At 40.8% G+C, this 23,072-nt stretch overlaps 1 protein-coding gene across 3 annotated transcripts in view; it reads left to right on the forward strand.

The window, feature by feature from the left end:
* The window catches only part of GSAP (gamma-secretase activating protein), a 195,551-nt gene that overhangs the window by 57,650 nt on the left and 114,829 nt on the right, over positions 1-23,072 (forward strand). For all 3 annotated transcript variants that reach the window (XR_015877836.1, XM_088468827.1, XM_088468828.1), the window contains 3 exons: positions 6,020-6,073; positions 7,232-7,320; positions 19,986-20,055. Coding sequence is in view for 2 of the 3 variants with exons in the window: in XM_088468827.1 (XP_088324953.1) it covers positions 6,020-6,073; positions 7,232-7,320; positions 19,986-20,055 (213 nt within the window). In the remaining variant the exon portion in view is untranslated. The remainder of the gene's footprint in view (positions 1-6,019; positions 6,074-7,231; positions 7,321-19,985; positions 20,056-23,072) is intronic.

Genomic DNA, 23,072 nt, shown 5'->3' on the forward strand with positions numbered 1-23,072 from the left:
TTGTGCCTACATTGAACGACTGCTTCTTTAGTGTAGGCACATCACAGACTGACAAACGACTGCACGATTACAATGTCGTAATCGTGCAGTCTTTTGCCAGTCTTCTAGTGAATAGGCCCCTTCTACATACAGTGTCAATTACAGGCTCTGAGACTAGCAGAAATAAAACCATGCTGGCCTCCGGAGCGCATATTACTGCTAAAATAGGATGCACCTCTGGACAAAACTGAGAGATCATTGTCTAAACCGTATGACAAGTTGTTCACACGGGCAGTTTATGCACAGACTTTTTCCCTTGTTTCTTCACAGGAGGAAACCAGATAACGTGTGGCCATATACTGTGACACATCTCAGTGTATAGCCCTGATATCTGCTTGGTTACAGGCACGGTACATATAGGTGGATATCTATTAAATCCTTAGAGAGAGAGAGAGAGAGAAAGTACGAAATAAATCTGCTCCTAACTGTCATGTTACAAGCTGTATTTGAAGAATGACATTTAGAAGCTGATTGGTTGGTACTTTATCTCTCTCTAAGGCTTAGTACCTCTCCCCCATAATGTCTTAGGCTGGGTACACATTTAAAGATTTCCTGTCCAACCATCCAACTAGTTGATTGGTTGGAATGAAATTCTGGTAACGTATGGGAGTAACTAATGATCAGCAATTTGCTCCTAAATGCCAGAAAACAGATGAAAATGGACGTTCAGAAAAGTTTGTTAAATGTTTGATCTAAACAATTTGTTCAAACAAGTATTTGTCCATTTTTCAGTGTTTGGGACCAAATTGCTGATTGCTGATTGTAATTTGCTTTCATACATTACCAGATTTTCATTCCAACCAATCAACTAGTTAGATGGTTGGACAGAAAATCTTTACGTGTGTACCCAGCCTTAGACATTTTGTCTGACCGTGTGAGCCCAGCATTAGGCAGCAGACAAAAATATTGTTGGGGCACGTTGCTCTTCTAATATCAAACACTGTCTGTGTCTTTTGACTTACCCTCAATCTCCACACCACATAATGACATTACCTCTTTACATCCCTGTCTTCACTAATTCAATTACATGCAGTAGACCGGTCCGTTACCTTCAACAAGATCAGCACATTACTGACTTGCACCATGATGTTGTTACCAGGGCCATAACTAGGGTATTGTGGCTGGTGCCATGGCACAGGGCAGGGGGCGCTGTTCGGGCCTGTCAATTTTCTGTTTATTATCATTCTCACTTGTAGCTTCCTCTTTTTTTCCCCAGCCTCTCCTGGCCTCCCCCTATCTCTTCTCTGGCCCTTCCCCATGAGGCTGTGTCCCTTTTTCGGGTGCATTATGTCGCTATTTGAAAAATTAGGGGGCGCCAATGCTCTTTCTGACACAGGCCACCAAAAAGTCTAGTTACGGCACTGGTTGTTACATTTACAGTGGTCTAGTTATATATAAAAAAAACCCTACACACTATATTTGTTTTTTTTATTGAAGCATGACTAACAGGGGTATTAAATATGGGAGCGATAACATCGTTTTTGCGTTAATATTGCACTTTTGACGTAATTATCGCAGGTTTTACTTTTACACCGTATTCAATTTCAAAGACTTAACGCAGTTTTGAAAAGTCTTTGATAAAAAACGGGGATAACTTTTCACCATTGAATAGGTGTCGAAAAAAAGTGCAGAATTGGGGTTTAGGAGTGCAGGCTTAAAAAAAATAGCCTGCACCCCTGGGAATGACATTTAAAAAAGAAATTTTTTTTAAAAAAAATAGGGACACCCCAAAAAATTAAAAAATTGGGGTGAAAAAAAAAAAGGGAAAAAATTGTTTAACAGGGCTATTCTGCAAGTATGCAGCAGGTGTTTTGAAGAATAGAATTATAGCGGCAGGTGCACAAATGCAGAATTTGTAAAAGCTTACTTTAGGGACATAAAAATATGCTAGTACCCATTTTCATGTACCCCAAATTTGATGGGACCACTTAAAAAAACGTAAAAATCACCTAAGTGCTCTTCTGCATCACTTCTTCAATGTCGGGAAAAAAACACCTGCTGCGGTTATTTAAATCCCCGACTTTCAATTACAGGCTAAAACGGGGGTACCCATAGTGATCCCCCATGTTTTTACTACTTTAGGGGGTCTTACAATTTTTTTTTAAGGAAAAATTCGTAACTTTACGCAAATCCAACTTCGGAGTTTCCCGTTTTCGTTAATTTTATATTGAAGGGGATAAGCGGGAGCGCGCCCGATACTTTAACGCAGGTAAAAACTCCGATATGAAACGTTAACTTCGACAGTGAAGTTAACGTTTCATGTTGAATACCCCTCATAGTGTTACAAATATAAGAACATGTACATGTCAAAAATTAGACAGATACAGAGAATAATAGCGAGATAAGAAAATCTGTCCAGTAACCAAATTGAGAAAAATGTAATGCATATGGGAGTGATATGCAAAACAAAAAACATTCGTGACATATACACAAGAGACCATTATCAGACATAGTATTAACTAAAATGCAACAAAATGCCTTTGCCTCAACCACTTTTCTTATTTTCCTAATCCTAGTAAACATGACTGTCTCTGGTTTAAGGACCAGAGAGGGTCAGGCGGCACATCATGAACAAATTTTACAAATGAAATACAAAATTTATTGTATTTAACTTAAGTAGCTGCTAATGAGATGGAGGGTAAAATAAAACAATGAGGGAGTCTCTAAGCAGAGGGAGAAAAACAAAATAAATGGTTAACTTATACTGAAAAAAGTGTTTGTAAATGTGTATAATGAAAATATCTCAAAATAAGTTATGATTTCCAATAGGCCATATAGTCACGATATGCTATAACTGAAAATAATTAAGGGAAGAAAACAGTCGTGTATCAAAGCCAAGAATATAATGGTAGTAGTCAATTGCCTTAGAGTCGTAAATTTAGGTCCAGTATGAAATATCAATCTATTTATGTGACAGCACCTAGAGGGCCTTGAATCATGTATGATGTAAACACAATACGAGGGCACAAAGGGGAAAAGTTAAATGCTGTCCGTGTGTGAGAAAAATCGAAGAATATCAAGGTTTTATGAGCGTATACAATGAGGAACTGGTTTCCACGGGTGGCCTTTAAATGTCTGTAGTCAGCCAAACTGTCCAAGTAGCACATGATTAGATGCCTAGGTCCGCTGCGCTTGCCTAAACTGTCAAAGCTTAAATGATAAGTGCTCTCCTTTTTGAGGAATGTGCAGATCCTCTGCAACACTCATTTTAATGGTGACATTCATGCTAGGGAAGTCAAGCAATGGTAACTCCATATAAGTACCAGGAACTCCTTTGAGCCCAAGATTATGCCAGACACCTAAGTCCTCAACCTTGTCATCTAGAGAGTGAGTGCATCTGGTAATCACGCTCATTGGAGCTAGTGTTACGTGAGGCTGTACAGGGCTCTATTTTAATTTCCATATCCTGAAGCCTCTTTTCAATTTGGGGCATAAGTAGCTTAGAGATAGCAGCCGCCAAATCCACAATAAACCAGCGGACAGATTGGCATAAGTTCCAGAGTTGGTGGAACCGAGATATCCAATGTGTTCTGATTGCCTCTTGAATAAGAGAAGGGGACAAGGTTGCCTGAGGTTGTAATAGCTTTTTCCATGTTTACCTAAACAATTTGACTAAGTAATTAGCAAAAAAAAAATGAAATTGTAAAGATATATAAAAAATGACATGAGATGATAGTCCCCTTCTTATGATTATACTGTACAATGGTAGCAACGTGCTGAATGCTAATAGAAATACTGTACTTGAATGGAGGTTACAGCCTGAATTACAGTGGAATGTGAGAGCTGAGTTAAATATAAGATGAAATAAAAAAAATTACTAGATAGTAGCAATAGGCCACTCACAATAATATGTGAAATTAGTAGATATAGAATAATACAAAGTAAACTTTTAACAGGGGGGTATAGATGCAATTTCTGTCAAGGCAACCCACTTGAGCCTTACAGGAGCATAAAATGGTGTGTGTGTATATATGTGTGTGTGTGTGTGTGTGTGTATGTATGTGTGTATATATATATATATATATATATATATATGTGTATATAATATATATTATTCCCACTACGGCCCTAACTGTGTGGAGTTTGTATATTCTCCCTGTGCTTGCGTGGGTTTCCCCTGGGTACTCCAGTTTCCTCCCAAAAATATACTGGTAGGTTAATAGGCTTCCAACAAAAATTAACCCTAGTGTATATGTGTGTGTGAGAATGTAATAGTGAATATAGATTGTTAGCACCACTGGGGCAGGGACAGATGTGAATGGTAAGATATTCTCTGTAAAGCGATGCGAAATGTGTGTGCTATATAAATAACTGTTAATAATTAAAATATATATATATATATATATATATATATATATATATATATATATATATATATATATATATTATCCAATAATATTCTACTGCAATAATGTGAAAAGAGACAGAAGATCATTTACAATATGTTATTATAGTCAAGGAGAGAATAGAACATAAACAATATTTGGTCTCTCTAACAATAGAAAAAGAGGTACCACAGACAAGGTTAGTAAGCACACAGGTGTCCCAGATTAGGATGGTACATGATGAACCAAGAAGCATATACATCAAGAATTGATATAAGCAATTGGTCCAGTGCAGGGATGTCAGCAGCAAATGTCCCAACAAAGTGACAGGATAGCAACTTCCAAACAGTAGCGGTGCTTGCACTACCACCACCATTCCCAGGCGCTCTCCAGAAGCTGCCGCTCAAAGGTTCTGGCAGATTCACTGCAGCAGCAGGTCTTCCAGCATCCACCAAATCTGGGAGAACCTCGGAACAGTGCAGAGAGGAGTTCGCCAGCCCACCCTAGAACAGCAGGAAAGAATGATTGCTGCTTCAAAACAGAAATCACATTTCACGGTCTCTGTCTGTCTGTCTCTCTTTCTTTCTCTCTTTCTCTCGCTCTCTGTCTGTCTTTCTCTCAAGTCAGTCTCTTGTGAATGGTCCTCGTCCAGGCCTGGAATAAGGACACCCCAGGAATAACCGCTACACACTTTTTTTTTTTGAATGATGTGCCCAATTCCGATGAATCGGAACGACAAATCGTTCAAATCATCAAGTGTGTGTGCGCGTTCCCACTGCACCGTCGCATCGTTATGTGAGATTGAGCTGCATGTAGAAGCAACAATCTCGTTAACAATATTGTTAAAATTGTGCAGTGTGTACGCACTACCGGACGACCAGGCAATATGTTAACACTATATAGTTAATGATCGTTTTAGATTGCACAGTGTGTACGCACTATGTAGTTTGGGGATACAAGTGAAATCTGGACGACCATAGGATTGTTTGCTGGTTGTCTGATGTGTTATGCTGGCCATTACCGCTACAATTATCGGGGCGATCCGCCTGATATCGGCGGATCGTCATGATAATTGTAGCGTGTGGGGTGGCGACCGAGGGTTAAATATTGCTCGGTCGGTCATGCCGGATTGTCCAGCATACTCGTCCAATGCGATATTTCCCGGTAAACTGTCGGCCGCATCGAGCAGTGTATGCCCAGCTGCGGCCGGCAGACAGATAGACATTTCCTGTGTTGGAGAGACAGGGAAATGTCTCCTCCCCCGGGGGCGGAGTGCTGATGTCGGGCTGATACACTGAGAGAAATCTCAGTGTATGCTGGCGACATCTGCGGCTGGCAGGCTGCCAGATAAAATGTCTGTCGGTCTGACAGACATTTTATCTGGCAGTGTATGCCCAGCATAAATGCAACTCTCCAACTAAAGGTGGGTAGTAACTTCTTTATTTGCTACATTTCAGGTGCAGCATAAACTATTAAACTATAACCCTCCAAATACTTTGCTGGTTGAATTTCTCTCTGTGATCTAATAAAATGCTTCACAATTATCAAGCTTTGTAAGGAGGCAGTATCATCAATAATTGTAAATGTGGTGGCATTCTGATACTGTATATTTACCTTTTTTAACATGACCTGTGCTTTTTTATTTTTCTCTAAAGCATTAAGTTACTGCAATATGACTTGTGAAACACAGAGTCAAGCTCTATCACCAGGTAATATCCTTTTTAGTATTTTGTAATGATTTTAACTCTCCTAAAATATTATTTCTGAACTTTCACTTAAGATATTTCATTTGGCAACTTAAGCATACAAAATTACAGATTTTTTTTCTTTTTTTTGCCAAACATAGGTTTTTGTGGTTTGCCAGCATTCTAATGCAATTATTGAAAGCTTGTAATGTTAACGTTTATCTTAAAATTAACTTATATTGTATTTTATGCTTTCTTGTTTTTTACACCATGTAACTTTGTCTTTAAAGACTTGTATTCATTTATGTTTGTGTGTGCATTTGTTAATTGCCAGTATGTCAGTATTATCTGCATAACTGACCTGTTTATTACTTTTGCTTATGAAGCATACTATTCCTATAACATGTGTCTTATGACTTTGCAATGGCATCTTTTATATCAGTACCTCTTTGTTAAAACAAATGCTGGAACCTAAAGCTCCATACTTTACATTTACATACACATTCTTGTTACTCCATGTGTTTTGTAAAAAGAGGTTTCTTTGAAAGTCAAAATGACAAAGTGTAAAATTATCTTTCTAAAAGAGGTTATACGAGCAATGACTGTGTGAACAGTGATGCAATAGCCATAAAACAGATAAATGTCCATGTATGCTTTAAAGCACAGGTTCTCAAACTCTGTCCTCAGGACCCCAAAGTGCATGTTTTGCAGGTCTCCTCACATAATTACTAGTGAAACAGTTAGCTGCACCTGTGGATCTTTAATAACGTGTCAGTGAGTAATGAATACACCTGTACACCTGCTGGGTGACCTGGAAAAAGTGAACTTGGTGAGGTCCTGAGGACCGAGTTTGAGAACCACTGCTTTAAAGGATAATCTAGGTTTGTCAAAATAATTGCTGATATAAGAGCTCCTTAACTAATCAATCAACTGAGGCAATTCCTTGTTCTGCTGATGTCTGGGTTGTGTGATCAGCAAAATCCAACATGTTGGACAATCTTGATTCGCTGAATCCGACAAGCTGAGGATTTTTAATATGGTATGGTTTAATATCGCCAGAGTCCGCTAATTGGATCGGCATCGAGGAATCGCTGCTTAGATGCATGTCCTGCATTAGATAAATAAGTGCACGCTGTAAAAATCTATTATAATTGTTGTTATATACTTATTTGTGTTTTAAAGTTTCCAGGTGTTTGGTTCTTATTATTGAAATAAAACCCATCAACAACATGAGAGTTCTCAAAGCCGTAGACAGCAGCCTTAGAGTACAGGTGAGGCTTTCAAATTGGCTTCCACTGTTTTACCTACTCTTAATCTTCCTGTGTTTTTTATTTTGATGAATATAATTTCCTGCCCTCAATCAGTTGAAGATAAGATGTAAACCTTACATAAATCTGTCTACTTTTTAATCTGTATGTGTTCTGGTGTAAATACCGTTGCATTACTTGGTGTTTTGTAAAGAAGATTTTGTCCATACTCAATTTAAAGAGCAACTGTTTGCGGGAAGTGTATTCTTTCATTGTCTTTAGGTTTTCCATATAGTTTTCCATCAAGTTTTTTTTTCTTTCCTTTTCAAATGCTTTGCGGTAGATATGCCACATCTTAGTTGCAGAACCTATTATTATTCTTTTGTTTTATTTAATAGCTAGGTTATACATTTCATTGTGGCGGACTATGCAAGCCCAAAGTGTGAATGAGTACTGCATTTTTTTCAGTTTTCTTCTGTTTATGCTCTGCCTATGCGGTCAGTCGCAGCCCTCCCTCATGCCAGTGACCAGAGTGATTGGTAGTTAGAAAGGACCATGTTGGGCCAGCAGGCCAGATGAGCATCTTATTTAAGGCTGCCACTAGGATGTAGTGCTTAAGATGAGATTCACCATCAATCTGATCTAGAATAATAATGCAAATTAGTGATACTTTAGATCAGTCCACAAACACTGCTGTCAGTTGCAAAACACCAAAATAATACCTCCTACACTTATCTAGAACAAGGAAATCATTTTAATTATAATGTTTTTTTTCTTTTTCGGGGTCCATAGGGATACCATGGGGATATTATGGTTGGAAGACCTGGCACCAAACAGTTAAAGCTTCTGCTCCCAGAATGCCCCGGATCCTCCTCCATATATACCCTGCCCCTAGCCATAGGATTTCAGGTGTTCGTTTGTTGCTGCAGGATCAAGATGCACCTTTGTAACAGTGGGACTGCTCAAAGCAGTCCTAAGCTGCTATTTTAGGTTTTATTTTATTTTGTTTTCCGAGTTGGCAGTATCAAGCGTCTGAATTAAGATGCACGTACTGCGACTCCATCTACCTCTTCTGGGCCGCAATATCAGTAATTGTGCTGGTGATTTTGGCGGGTCATGGCTGAGCTTAGCTAGCAGCAATGCTGTGACCTGGACGGCATCGGATCCTCGGCGATGTCAGGTAAAGTGGTTCCTCGCTTACGAGGAATCGCACATGGCAGTCCTTTTGGTGTCAGAGACGCGCCAAAAGCCGCTGCTGTCAGGGCCTGGGATCGTCCGCGTAGGGTTTTGCACGTCTGGGTTGCTTTGCCTATCCTCCTTGTGTATATGAGACTCTTACGGTCCACACTTAGTGCACCCTGTAGCTGTTGTTATCAGGAGGGTATGGGTCAGTCTCCCTGTATACCTCTCCCTTGGTTAAGGTATACGGTGCTCTATGTCCTACCATTCCTTTGTGTTGCTGTAGTTGATTTAGAGCGATTGTAATTATATTACATATGCATTCTATATGACTGTTTTGCTAACTGCTGTATTGACATTGTCTTTAATTTATTTCTATCAATTATAACTATCTGTCTTCTCGCCATCCTCTTGGGGTGGGGGTTTCTTAGAGTACTTTACATTCATTAAGATATTTGTGAAGGTGGTCACATTACATTGTTATATATTATATTATATTATATATTATATTATATTATATTAAGCATAAAAGGACACAGGAGTTCAGGCAGTTTTTATTTGACTGTCAGTTATAACTATCACTGCTATTGCTCCATTTGACCCTCAACTACCAGGATGTGTAAGGATTAAATTGTACTTCACATTTACTTGTGAAGCCTGAGCTGCCCATCCCCCTTTCTCCTAATTAATTGGAGACTCTCAGCTGTAATTGAGTTTGTTGAGGGGAGATTTGGTCACACTGAGTATACCTTTCTCCTAGGACCAAGATATATAGCACTGGAATCCTGCCAACTTTTTTGCTTGTATAAGTTGATTCAGTGCCGATTTTGTAAGTATGTTTGTATGCATTGCCCTAATATCCTACCATTGTGATTGCAATTTAGTGACCATTTGCAAATATATTTATATGTATGTGTTTAGGTAGTTGATTTTAATGCCCTTTTGAAAATATATTCTATGTATTTTATGTGACTTATGCTAACTCTGCTATAAAAAAAAAAAAAATGTTTTTTTCCTAACACCCAATTACCTGCTGTATAGGGGTTAGAGTATTTAACATTTATTTTTATCTATGAAAAGGGTCACATTGCATTGTTAATCTGGTTGTAGGTTACTTGCAAGTATTTCCTATGTCTCAGGACAAGGGTAAACAGGATACTGTTGTCCCTGTGCTGGTTTCATGTAAATCCTGTGCAGTTGGTCTCTGAAGTTTTCATACAGGATGGACTGTGTGTTGATATACACCACAACAGTCCACCTCGCCAGCACCTGTTCAGGGGTCACCTTGAATGTCTTCCTGGTCTCAAGTTATGATGCAGTTAGTGGACCGCTGCACACCTGCCTCCCACTTTGGATTACCCACAATCATTACAGCCTGCTATGTTTCCTCTTCCCATTCATCCTTCCTTATGTCACTCAGTTCAGAATCTGGCTTTTAGCAACTACCTATCTGCAGGTGTTAAAGGCGAATAAGGAATCAGCCGTCTAAGCATATAGATGGACTGTACCATCTCTCGATCCACCCTGCTTTCAGATTCTGATATATCATCTGAGGAGGCAGAGGATACACAGGTTTCTCCCTCTGGGCCTATCATGGAGAGGAGGAGTGTCATTCATCAGTGGATGTTCCTCCAGCATGGGCGGTTAATTCAATCCTCATTATAGTAGATGAAGTACCGGATCCTAAAGCCTAATAAACCTGGTATTCAGACACTAGCCGGGGATTTAGGCTGGATTCCCTCACTCTGAACAGCTCACTGAGCTTATGGGGAAACATGGAACACTCCAGATAAACTGTTCTAGATTCCAAAAAGACTAGTGTCTTTTTACACTCTCCCACAGGGAGAGGGTATTTGGTGGGAAATCCCCCTTCCCACTGGGGATTCTTGTGTGACACCTTCATAAAGGGTTACTCCCCAGAAAGGTGTTTGCACAAATCCCCCATTAGATCCTATCAAGGCCATTCATTCCCTGCTAAATTCAAAGGTGATAATCCCGGATTCCTTTAGCTAACAAGGCAGTTATTTCTCAGATTTGTTTTTGATTCAGAAACTAAATGGGTCTCATCGCTTTTTTCTGAATCTGAAATCTCTACATGTTCAGTCCTAGATTGTAAATTCCTAGAAGCAGGGTCCTCCTCCCCACTGTCTCACAGCCTTCTTCTCTAGCACTTCTATGACAGCCGTATTGTGTATGGAGAATTGTGTTGCTAATTGTTACTTGTATTCTGTTTATTTTGGTTAATGTATTTTAATGTAATGTTCTGTGTACCCTTTTTACTGTATGTACGGCGCTGCGGACCACTTTTGGCACCCTATAAATAAAATGTAGTAATAATAATAATGTGCCCAAGTTCCTTATGGAGACCCTACTCTCAATTATGCTGGCAATGGAACCTGGGGATTTCATGGTTCCCTGGACATACAGGATACTATATCTGCATGTACCTATAGCACTATTCCACCAAGGGTTTCTGAGTTTTGCTGTTCGTCAGCAACATTAACATTGACCTTTCGTCTGTCCACAGCCCCTCGGGTGTTTACCAAGATAATGGCGGTCATGACTGCCCATCTCAGGAGGTCGTCCAAGTATGGCAGTATCAAACTCCTTCTGATATTTGCAGTCTATGGAGGTTTTACAACATCATCTCCAGCTGACCACTGCCTATCTACAGGAGCAGGGCTGGATAATTGTAAAAAGTATCTTCCCTTTCTCCAACACAGCAGATGGTACATCTGGGAGAGCTACTGGATTCCCTGGCACAAAGGATCTTTCTACCAGTGGACAAGCTTTTGGCTCTACAATTGCGGGTGTGGAGATTGCTTCGCAATCAGAGTATCCATTCACTCGGCAATGTAGGTCCTGGGGTCCTTGGTATCCACCTTCAACATGGTGGGATATGCCCAGTTCCATTCCAGACCTCTACAAAGATTGATTCTCTCCAGGTGGAACGGACAGCATCATCTTATAAGGTCTCAGTGGATCCTGCTCACTCCAGAGGTCGTCACGCTCTCCTCCGGCTTAGCCCAGACGTCATTGGTTCACTGACGTACATAATCTATCCATAGACAGTTCGATTCCTCTATAGCAGAATCTGCTAACGCGGGGTCCTTGCTGACATCCGGGCTTATCTCGTCTAGCTTTGATGGCATGGCTCTTGAATCTTACATCCTAAGAGCAAAAGTTTTTTCCAGTTCTGTAATTCAAACGATGCTTAGGGAACGGAAGACTACCTCTGCCCGCATCTATTGCAGAGTTTGGCCTTCCTTTTGGTAAGTGGTGTTCACATATATGAAATTTGATCCTATGATATTCAGGATTTCCAGGGTACTGGCTTTTCTTCAGGCGGGATTAGACAATAGTATCCGCCTGGCAACTTTGAGAGTGCACATTTCTGCACGAACAGTCTGGTTCCAGAAGAAGATTGCTTCAATACCAGATGTTAGATTTTTTTTTCAAGGAGTTTTGCGAGTTCAGCCTCCTTTTTTGTTCCACCAATATCACTGTGGGACGCCTTTGGTTCCTAAGGGGCTACAGGATCCCCCATTTGAACCTTTTCTGTGGATTTGAAGTGGGTTAACAGCGAAGACCCTTTATCTTCTAGCTGTCTCTTCTGCTCGCAGAGTCTCTGATCTTGTCGCTCCTCATTTTTTATTTTTCAACAGGTTGAAGCTGTTCTTCATGTGAATGAAGAAATTGTTCCAGCTTTTCAGGCTCCAGACCTTTCTGTAGGTGAAGCCTCCCAGGATGTAGTTCGTACTCTCCGTATCTATGTGGAGTGTACAACCTCTGTTAGAAATTCAGATGCTCTTTTTGTATTGTATAGTTTTCACAAATGAGGATGGCCAGCTAACAAGCAGACACTGGCACGATGGTTACGTATGACTATCTCTCAGGTGTACACATCTCCCTGTCCCAAACACAGTGACAGCACATTAGACTCGGTCTGTAGGGCCATCGTGGGCATTTGCTCGTGGTGACACTGAGCAATTGTGCAAGGCAGCCACGTAGTTTTCTGTCCACACCTTTTAGTTTTTATGCCTTTTTTGATACTTTTGCCTCCGAGGATGCTTCCTTTTGGTGACTAGTTCTCCTTTATGCTCAGGGGCGTCCCCCACCCCAAGGGAACTTCGTTGGGATATCCCGATGGTATCCCTGGGGATCCCTATGGTCCCCGAAAAAGAAAATTAGTTATGATAGACTTGCCTAGATAACTCCTTTTCTTCAGGTCCATAGGGTCCACAGGGCACCCACCCTGATGCACCTGGCTTCATTGGGTTATTTTCTTTCGGTCACAGATTCCCTCATCTTATTTAAGAGTGTTTCTGGTATACGATTGTCCTTCTCTTTCCTTCTCCTGCCTTGAGGCTTGTTATCTAAACTGAAGTCCTATGGCTAGGGGTGGGGTATATATGGAGAAGGAAATGGGGCATTGTGAAAACAGAAGCTGTAACGGTTTGGTGCCTGGTCTTCCAACCATAATATCCCCATGGTATCCCTTTTGACCCTATGGACCTTGAAGAAAAAGACTTATCTAGGTAAGTCTACCATAAATGTAATTATTTCCTTCTTTTTAATAATAAAAAATGTTTAATTTCCTTCTCTCACTGACTCCTTTCCATAGTGTAGGCTATCTCTTTCAAAGCTGGTCAAAAAGATATAAAAATGCATCAGTGAAACAGAGACCGAGAACAATCACCTGGCCAAACAAAGGGGGAGAGGGTCAAATGCATCTATGATCTAACATTTGGAGAACAGTGGAACAACTAATTTTGATCTAGAATAGAAACTCCTTTTATACTATTAAAGAGCTCTCCAAGATCTCAGGACAATAATTAATCATTCTTGCATTTGCAGTGTGAAAATTAACCAGATGTACTAATGAAATGTTATTTATTTTCCTGGTCTGTAAATATGTTGAAAAGAAAATATAATTTATTGGTCTATCACCATCATAAAAAGATCCAGATACAACGTAGTACATTTTAAAGTCGTCTCAGAGTTTGCCTAAATCCATATAATGTGATTTGGAACGTCCAATATTCTGCTTGCTGTTATTTAACCTTAATAGCCCCCACTACATTACACTAATAGCACCCACACACACTGGCCTGAATTCAATTTGCTTTTCAATTAGAAAATCCACGTTAAATTAATGTGGCTCTCAATGGGAGTTAACCCGACTTTTAGTTTACAGAGCCTGAGTAGGTGAGAAGTAGGCCAAAATGTTTGTTTTAATGTAAAAATGTTGGGACTAGATCATCAGACCTCTGCACACTGTCCCTGTCTCCCCCCCCCCCCCCCCCCCCCTGCCAAATGAATAACAGTGCACATGGAAACCTTTTTGCTTTTTAAATGACTCTATCTGGATTTTTTTAAGGCGATTTTCTGTAAAAAGCTCAAAATTGGGTTTAATTATGTGGGACGTGTTCTTGTGTGTTATATAGATGGGGAATTAGTTTTTGAACTTTGCAGTTGGGAGTTAGAAATTGTTTTGTTTTTTTTTGTTTTTACGATTTCTGTACCCCAAAATAATCTAGATGCATTAATTTGGTGGGAAACACTTGTTTTGTCTATAATTTTTCCTTACTTTGCTTATGGCCACTACTTTTTTTTCGCTTCCTGTAGTATTTTCCTATCTTGGTTTTTTTCTGGGGTTCAGGGTGCTTTCCCCACTTTTTCCTGCACTCCTACCATGTGGTGGACCATTGAATAATTACTGTGTGACCTGCGCAAAAAGCAATTTTTAATTGAATGGTGCGGATGCTGAAAATAGCTTGCGATATGCACTTTGTTTGCCAGCGGTAAAATATCAATTTACCGTCCATAGGCAGACGCAGGGGGGTTTCCGGTTGCCTGGAAACCTCCCTCCCTAGCCCACAGCATGGGGACCACAATATAAATAGCATATAATAGTAAAGTTGCATGTTTTTAAAATCCCCTCAGTGTCACAAATTAAATAATTAGCACCACCTGTTGATCTTTTCAAATGTGCCAGCCAGTAATGAATATGCTTGTGCACCAACTAGGAGATGTGGAAAAGGGTCATTTATTAATACTGTATAATAATACACTATCCAGTACATAACGAGATCAATCTGTACATCTATGTACAGGGCAGTGCACGGTTCTTTTTCTGCCCCCTCCCCATTTGGAATCAAGTAATTGGAAACCCCTCTCTAGAAATCCTGCGTTTGCCACTGCCGCCGCTGATTAAATCGGCCCTACTATACTATCCTTCCACACATTTTATTATTGCCAGTTCCCTTACACACAGATTACGTCTACAAATAACGCACAAACTCACTATATTAATACCACCCCTTCAAAACACTCATTGCATCAATATAATCTCAGATACTCAAAGCTGGATTAAGGCTTTGCGGGGCCTGGAGCACTTAAGACTAGGGGGACCTAGAAGGTAACACTTGGGACACTAGTCCTTTTGTGCAAACCTTGGGCATGCACACGAAAAGGGGGTATGGCTACTCATCACGCCCACATTTAATTTCACCCTGGGGTTTTGCGTCTCACTTGCCTAGATGCTGGGCTGCCCTCCCTTCCTTTCCTCCAGCTCACAGATGAGACCGTACCCGGAAAACCGACTGTCCCACCAAAATCGTGATGGTTGAGGGAATGCACACACATAAACCTACTACATAAATACGGTTATACATACAGCCACACATATATAGCTATGCAGATATACAAATAAAGTCACACACCTATGCACATACATGTATATTGTCACACATTTATAGTGACATACAGTGCATTGCAGAAGTATTCACCCCCTTTGCATTTTTCATGTTTTGTTGCCTCACAACCTGAAATTAAAATGGATTGTTTGAAGGTGTGCATCATTTCATTCACAGAACATGCCTACTACTGTGAAGTTGTGTTTTTTTTTTATATTGTGAATCAAACAACATTTAGGACAACATAACAGAAAACTTCAGCGTGCATAAATATTCACCCCCCTAAAGTCAGTACTTTGTCGAGCCACCTTTTGCGGCAGTTACAGCTACAAGTCGCTTTGGATAAGTCTTTATAAGCTTGCCACATCTTGCCCCTGGGATTTTTGCCCATTCCTCAAGGCAAAACTGCTCCAGCTCCTTCATGTTGGATAGTTTCCGCTTGTGAACAGCAATTTTCAAGTCTGACCACAGTTTCTCAATTTGATTGAGATCTGGGCTTTGACTAGGCCATTCCAACAGATTTAAATGTTTCCCCTTAAACCACTTGAGTGTTGCTTTAGCAGTATGCTTCGGGACATTATCCTGCTGGAAGGTGAACCTTCGTCCCAGTCTCAAATCACAGGCAGACTGAAACAGGTTTTGCTCAAGAATATCCCTGTATTTAGCACCATCCATCTTTCCCTTGACTCAAATCAGTTTCCCAGTCCCTACTGCTGTATAACATCCCCACAGCATGATGCCGCCACCACCATGTTTCACTGTTGGGATGGTGTTCTTGGGGTGATAGGATGTGTTGGGTTTGCGCCAGACATAGCGTTTTCCTTGGTGGCCGAAAAATTCAATTTTAGTCTCATCTGACTAGAGCACCTTTCTTCCATACATTTGGGGAGTCGCCCACATGCCTTTTGGCAAACTCAAATCGTGTCTTCTTTTTATCAATAAGTAATGGCTTTTTTCTGTCCATAAGCCCAGCTCTATGGAGTGTACGGCTTATTGTGGTCACATGCACAGATACACCAGTCTCTGCTGTGGAACTGTGCAGCTCCTTCAGGGTTATCTTTGGTCTCTGTGCTGCCTCTCTGATTAATGCCCTCCTTGGCCGGTCTATGAGTTTTGGTGGGCGGCCCTCTTGACAGGTTTATTTTGGTACCATGTTCTTTCCATTTGATGATGATGGATTTGATGGTGCTCTGGGGGATCATCAAAGATTTGGATGTTTTTTTATAACCCAATCCTTGATTGTACTTCTCAACAACTTTTGACCCTGACTTGTTTGGAGAGCTCCTTGGTCTTCATGGTGTGATGCCTCCTGCTTAGTGGTGTTGCAGCCTCTGGGCCCTTTCAGAAAAGGTATGTTTATACTTACAGATCATGTGACACTTAGATTTCACACAGGCGGACTTCATTTCACTAATTGTCTTCTGAAGGTAATTGGTTGCACCAGAACTTTTGAGGGGCTTCATAGAAAAGGGGGTGATTACATATGCACATGCCAATTTTCAAAATGTTTATTTATTTATATATATATATATATATATCATTTCACTTCACCAAATTTGAATTTATGTGATGGATCCGCACAAAATAGTCTGAGTAAAAAAATAAGTAAATTACAGGTTGTAATGTAACAAAAAAGGTAAAAAGCCAATGGGGGTGAATACTTTTGCAAGGCACTGTACATAGTCACCCACTTCTTTACAGTAACAGATGTAGTCAAATATATACACTTAGAGATAACATTATAGTGTCCCCTCTACACTTTGTTACACTGTCTGCAGTTAATTCTCTCCTCCTCTCTACCATCCATGCTGCTGGTCTTGACTTCACAGTGCTGTGTTGCCCCCTACCCATGTTCGGATTCCACTTCCACCATCCTCCTCCTTTTAAATTTTTACAGATTGCAGTGCTTCACTGCACTGCAGCTGCATTCATAGGCTGGGGTCCTCCTGAGCAAGGAAGCCCCTTAAGAATGGAGCCCAAGGGCACTTACTCTTGTGCTTCCCCCTCCCCCCTTTAATCTGGCTCTGCACATACTTTATTAGTCAACAATTTTATAAAAAAAAAATTACATTACCTTCCACCACACTACCTCCATCAGAACTGTGGGGCATGATGGTAAAGCCCATAGGTCAAAGGTGTGGTATTGGGGCCATTATGACTTGTGAAGCCTATGGCCCTCATTCAGAGCCGGACGCTCTGAGCAGAGCGTTCGCTCTGAATGAGGGCCGTCCTCCATAAAAATGGAGCGTCCTCCTGGACGCTCGTATAGCTGTGGGTCACCACCCACAGCCTATACGAGCGTGCAGGTTGATGGTCTTGACCATCGCCACTGCGAGCCGGAGCCTGCGGTTGAGTTTCTCAACCGCAAGTTCCGGAGTGATTTTGGCTCTATCAGAGCCAAAATCACTCCCACTGACATCACTAGTGATGTCAGTGGCCTGGCTTCTGACGGTAGGCGTTCCTTTGGGAACACCCCCGTCTGGGAGGCACGCCCACCAAAGGGGGGTGCTGTCAATCAACATCGACAGCATGCCCCCTTTGTTCAGACACAACGAGCGAAGGAAAGTCCTTCGATCGTCGCGTCTCGCGCATGCACACGACTGAGCTCCCTCCGTCGTGCGCATGCTCAGTGCACACCATCGACCCACTTGCGAGCCGACAGCCGCTCGTGAGTGGGTCTGAATCAGGCCCTATGTGCACTGCACACTCTGTACCTATAATGGATACTACAATGCATCTCTCAGGTTATTTATTTTATCTATCATTAACTTAAGAGGGAAAGTTTGAGTATATAGTTCATTAAGAGGGGTTTGCTGTTCCAGCAGAGAGGTGCTTTGGTATTTACATTATGGAGAACATTAGAAATTGACAATATTGATTGACACAGAAGATGGGAGACACCTCGCTTTCCAGGAGGCCAGGGACAAATATCCAATACTGACGAGACATCCACTTGCTTTTTGGCAAGCGAAACATTATGTTGAGATAACTGTACGGAGTTTCTCTGCTCTAGATTGGGATAAATCTTTAGACTATATTCTACGCTCACACTCACTAGACACAAAAGCTATCTCTCAAATTTATAATCTTTTGCGCCCAGTCTTTATGCCTGACAATTCCATGGCGAATTATGCTAAGTGGATATCCCAGATTCCAGCCTTGCTGGTCGGAGATTTAAAATTGATCCTAAGACAAAGCCTGTACATTAATGCCCTAATCATCTTATACTACTATGTTCCTGAATATTCTCCATAGATCCTATATTTCACCTCACAGAAGTTTCTTGATAGGCATGTCACAGAATTCAAATTGTTATAGATGTGGGACTCCTATGGCGGACATCTTTCACTGTATGTGGTCTTGCCCTATAATACGGGGGTTCTGGATACAGGTGCAGACATAAGTTACTAATCATCTGATTATTTTTGTTCCACTGACACCTAAATGGGCTATATTTGGTGTTCTTCCTGATCATACTCGTACCTCTGCAGGAGGAAAACATCTATTCGCTATAAGTGCAGCAGCTTGTAAAACAATCCTTCACATTTGGATAGACTCTCAGCCTCCACCACTAGCACTTTTCAAGGCCAAATTGCACCATCTCTTTAGAATGAACTGGGTGGAAGTGATGTTGGAAAAAGAAGTCAAGATAGCACGATTTTTTGGTATGTGGGAGAGCTATGTGGATACTCTTTCAGGAGCTCTCCATCTACAGCTTCATAGATCGTTGCAAAACTCTTCTTGGTATATTACAATGTGCAGCTGGAGATCCTCCAATCAGACTATATACATGATCTGTTTCCTTGTTGAGGATTTTTTTCTTTTTTTCATGTTTGGCGAGGTGAGGGGGGGGGGGGGGACATGGGCTGCCCATCCTTTTTCTATTTAACTATTTGAATTATGTGACAGTTCGGAACAAAAATATCAAATTTAGTTTCATTGTTTTTCTTTATGCAAATATATTGTCCGTTTTTCAACGTCTGTTACTGGTTGGTTAATTCCATTTGATCTAATATGATCACATTATACTAAATTCCATATGATCGACTGCGACCATATAATATTGATGATAGTTATTTGTATACTGTTTTGAGAGGTCCAGATAATTTTTTTTTCTTGGTGAATGTGTCATTTATAATTTTTTAATTCTGTAAATTTATGTTCAGTCACCACTGTATTTTTGATGTTCAATGCTTCGAATGACAATAAAAAAATGTTTTCCAAAAAAGAATAAAAAATGAGGGGTTTGCTGGCTGATTGATGGTACTATTTTAAGCTGAATCTTCTTTTTTTGTTTTTTTTTAAACATCAATTCAGCGTGTTGTTAAACAGCGACGAGAGGGAGCTCCCGCAGCTATTCAATTCAACGCGCTGTTTGGGCAGGTAAAGGATTTCTTCTCACACCCACCTGAGGGTGCCAGGAGAATCTGGCCAGTGTGCTGGGCGCGCAGCTGTTTTTCTGCATAGCGCAGCGCTAACAGTCGTGCGTCCGGCACTTTGGTCAGAGAATGCCGGTTACCGCGCTTTAACACCTTTGTTAAGTCGCGATAACCGGCGTTCCTCGACCACAAAGTGCACTGAATTGAATAACTCCGGGACCACGCTTCCGGCGCTATTCAATTTGCGTTGATTTGAATCCCCGCCCTCCCATAGGATTTTTAAAATAATTAAGGTGCCTTCCATTACTTATCCATTTTTATCCCACAATGAGCAGAGCTCTGATATTTGGCACCAATCTAAAATAAAATAGAAAGTATTGGTGTTAAATTGTAAATAAACTAAACCATTCTATTTATTGTATTTTTTGTCTAGTTTTTGTATTCAGATGAAGATATACATACATCATATGAGAGTCACCTCTTGGTAGTGTCTGAGGAAAAATGTGAGTATCTGTAATGCATAATAATCAAGGGGAGAAGTTTTCTCCTTGCAAAAAATATTATAAATCTGTTTATACTGTACTCTGTTTATTGCTACTTAACAGTGCAATGATGGGAAAGTGAGATGTCCTATTACTAAATCCTACTTTCACACAGCTTGACCTGAAACGTTTAATAAAAAGCAGTGTCTGAAATAAACTTCATGCACATTTTTATTCAAAGGGTTTTGCACCTTTTACAACTATTTTATTTTAAACTAATTTTAAGTATAATCTTTTTTTATTGCTATAACTAAAATATGATCAGAATTTCCAATAATTACCCTAGTCGTTATTTTCTAGTATTATATTCCTGTCTTCTGCCACTCCCAGTTACCTCTCCAGAGGGCCACGACCTGCCCACTTCCCAATAAGAGGTGAAGACCGCCAAGTGAGTTAGACTCCGCACCTCAGGGCAGGTCTAGCCAAACCTGAGTTTGGCCGCTATAGGAAGAACTTTTCACTGTCTCCGTCGGAATCGGTATGTAATACCGCCGGCCGCATGGCCGGCAGTTCGAATCCTGGCAGCGTCAGGCCGAAAGAGGAAGAGATCCCGGCAGCCTGACAGCGCTGGAAATCGCCCCCCCCCCCTCCCCGCTGCCTAACCTAAGTCTCCCGTGGGGTGCCTAACCCTAACCTCCCCCCAGGGGTGCCTAACCCTAACCCTCCCTTCCTCCCCCTAGCCTCCCAGGGTGTGCCTAACCTCCCCCCAGGGGTGCCTAACCCTAACCTCCTGGGGGTGCCTAACCCTATGCCCCCCCCCCAGGAGCCCTAAACCTAACCCTCATACCCCCCACCCCCCCGTGGCTGTCTGCTCGTGGCGCCCGACATCGGTAAAATGAGCGGCGTCTACATCTAGACGCCGGTCATTTCACCCTTGCCGGGATCTGACAGTCGGGAAGCCGGCTGTCTGTATAATGTCAGCCGGCTTCCCGGTTGCATACCCCTCAGTCAGTTACTGCTCTACCACCTTAACCCCCCGGTTCTTGGCCTCAACAGAGGTGTCCCTAGTGCCCGATTGTGACAATAGTCTTGTGTTCATTGGTTGAAAATAATTAATAATTTTATTAACGTAAATGATCTGAATAGAGTATAGCAGGGATAATACAGGAAAACAGTCACCTATGATAAAAATTTTGTTTATGATCATAAATATATAAATAATAAAAAATACCCACAAAGCTGGGTGGATAAATTCATAAAATATTCTATTTACAGATTATTTTTGCGCACATGAGTAATATGGTCCTCCCTTCTCAAAAACCAGCACTAATCACCCATCATCGCTGGAGTCTATCTCCATATTTCCATCTTGCAAATATTTTGATATTGTTCCCCCTGCTCATCACTCACAGCTCCCAAATAGTCCAGATAGAAGTTCCGGAATGAATGTAAATAAACGTATCTTCCAATGACATACGGCATCTTAATTTAGATTTTTTTTTTCCCTTTTTTTTTTTTCTCAAAAACCCACCAATCGCGAATCCGAAGGATTTTCATTAAGCTAATTCTGCCACGTTTATCTTCGACTGTTTTGTCTTTTGAAAGTAGTCTAATTTGAGGGCCTACAAAGATACCTTCCTTCCACTTGGCTTCAGTAAATTTTGGAGTCTGACCTTTTAAATACTCAAAACCTTCACCATTTTGTCCATAAACTTTACAACATGTATTATGAGACCTAACTTAATATGTAATTTAGAGAGAAGACCCATTTCAGGTTTTACTGAAGGTGTATACCTGATATTGTGCTTTTCGGGGGCAAATTCTTCTCTGATGGGCCAGACCTTCACAATGTCAGGATGCTGTGTTGCTTAGCTATCCCATAAGCACAGAAAACAATACTTATAAAAAGCCACACTGCAGTCCTAAAATGGCATAGTAAGTTTCTTTTTATAGCTACTAAATGAGTCCCTGGTACCGACGGCATTTAAACTCATTTTAGAAGAATCATTGAATAATCTCCATTCTTCAGGGTTATGCTGAAAACCTAGTTCATCCATCAATTCATTTACATCTTTGCATATACATTTCATAGTCCCATGCAAGGTCTTATGTTTCCTAAACACAAATATCCTTGAGTCTTTATCAAGCAAATTCCATTCGAGCAACCTGGATCCCAATGGTTTGACCTGTTGCTTTGAAAGTTTTAAATCCCTAACTAAGTGCTTTAACTAGCTTTGCTCAATTAAGTGTTTTTTTTTTTTCTCTCATGCTTGGCACTGTAACTGGGGTCGCAAGCTGTAGAAGAACCAGCAGCGGGCTCAGATGACTTTTGCTTTCCTTTGGGAATGGTGAATTCCTCGCATATAGATGGAGGAACAGGAATCGGGAGTTCATGTGTATGTGGCACTGGTCTTATTGCGAATGGGAGAATTGGATATTCAATGTTAACTTGGATTTTCTTTGAAAATCCATCAGTTTTTGGTAGACAGAAATAACAATATTCTAAGTGACTGGTTGATTCTCGTCTGTCCAGTGGAACCACTAAAACTATACTATTCTTGTTCCCCTTCATCCATTTAATCAGACTTGCATAGCACGTTATACAGCACATATGTAGTGCCGATATTAACATAAGCTTAAATTAGCTTCCACGTGACCGACTGACATTGTAACTGAATTTATACATGCAGTGTTTTTGCTACATTTTAAAATGTCACAAAACAAACACTGCACTCAAACTAGGTGACCTGCCACTGCAACTTATAAACTAAATCAGTCTTCTGAAGCAAACACTATGTATTTGGTTCAAATGTAGACAAACTTTGATTAATTTTCCTCCCGACAGCCACATGGCATAAATGTGTGGGTTGGAAAGATTGTGTTTTCACCTAATAAGGATTTTAACAATGCATATTGTTTGCAATCGCTGTCCCTCCACGTGTAAACTTGAAAGATAGTGTCCATTTGTATAAATAAATGCAACATAGGAGGGGATGTAGTTTGATTCCAGACGGCATTGTACATTTTTACACTTTTTT

Source organism: Taudactylus pleione, unplaced genomic scaffold (genome assembly GCF_031769625.1).
Source record: "Taudactylus pleione unplaced genomic scaffold, aTauple2 ptg000086l, whole genome shotgun sequence".
Taxonomy (NCBI): domain Eukaryota; kingdom Metazoa; phylum Chordata; class Amphibia; order Anura; family Myobatrachidae; genus Taudactylus; species Taudactylus pleione.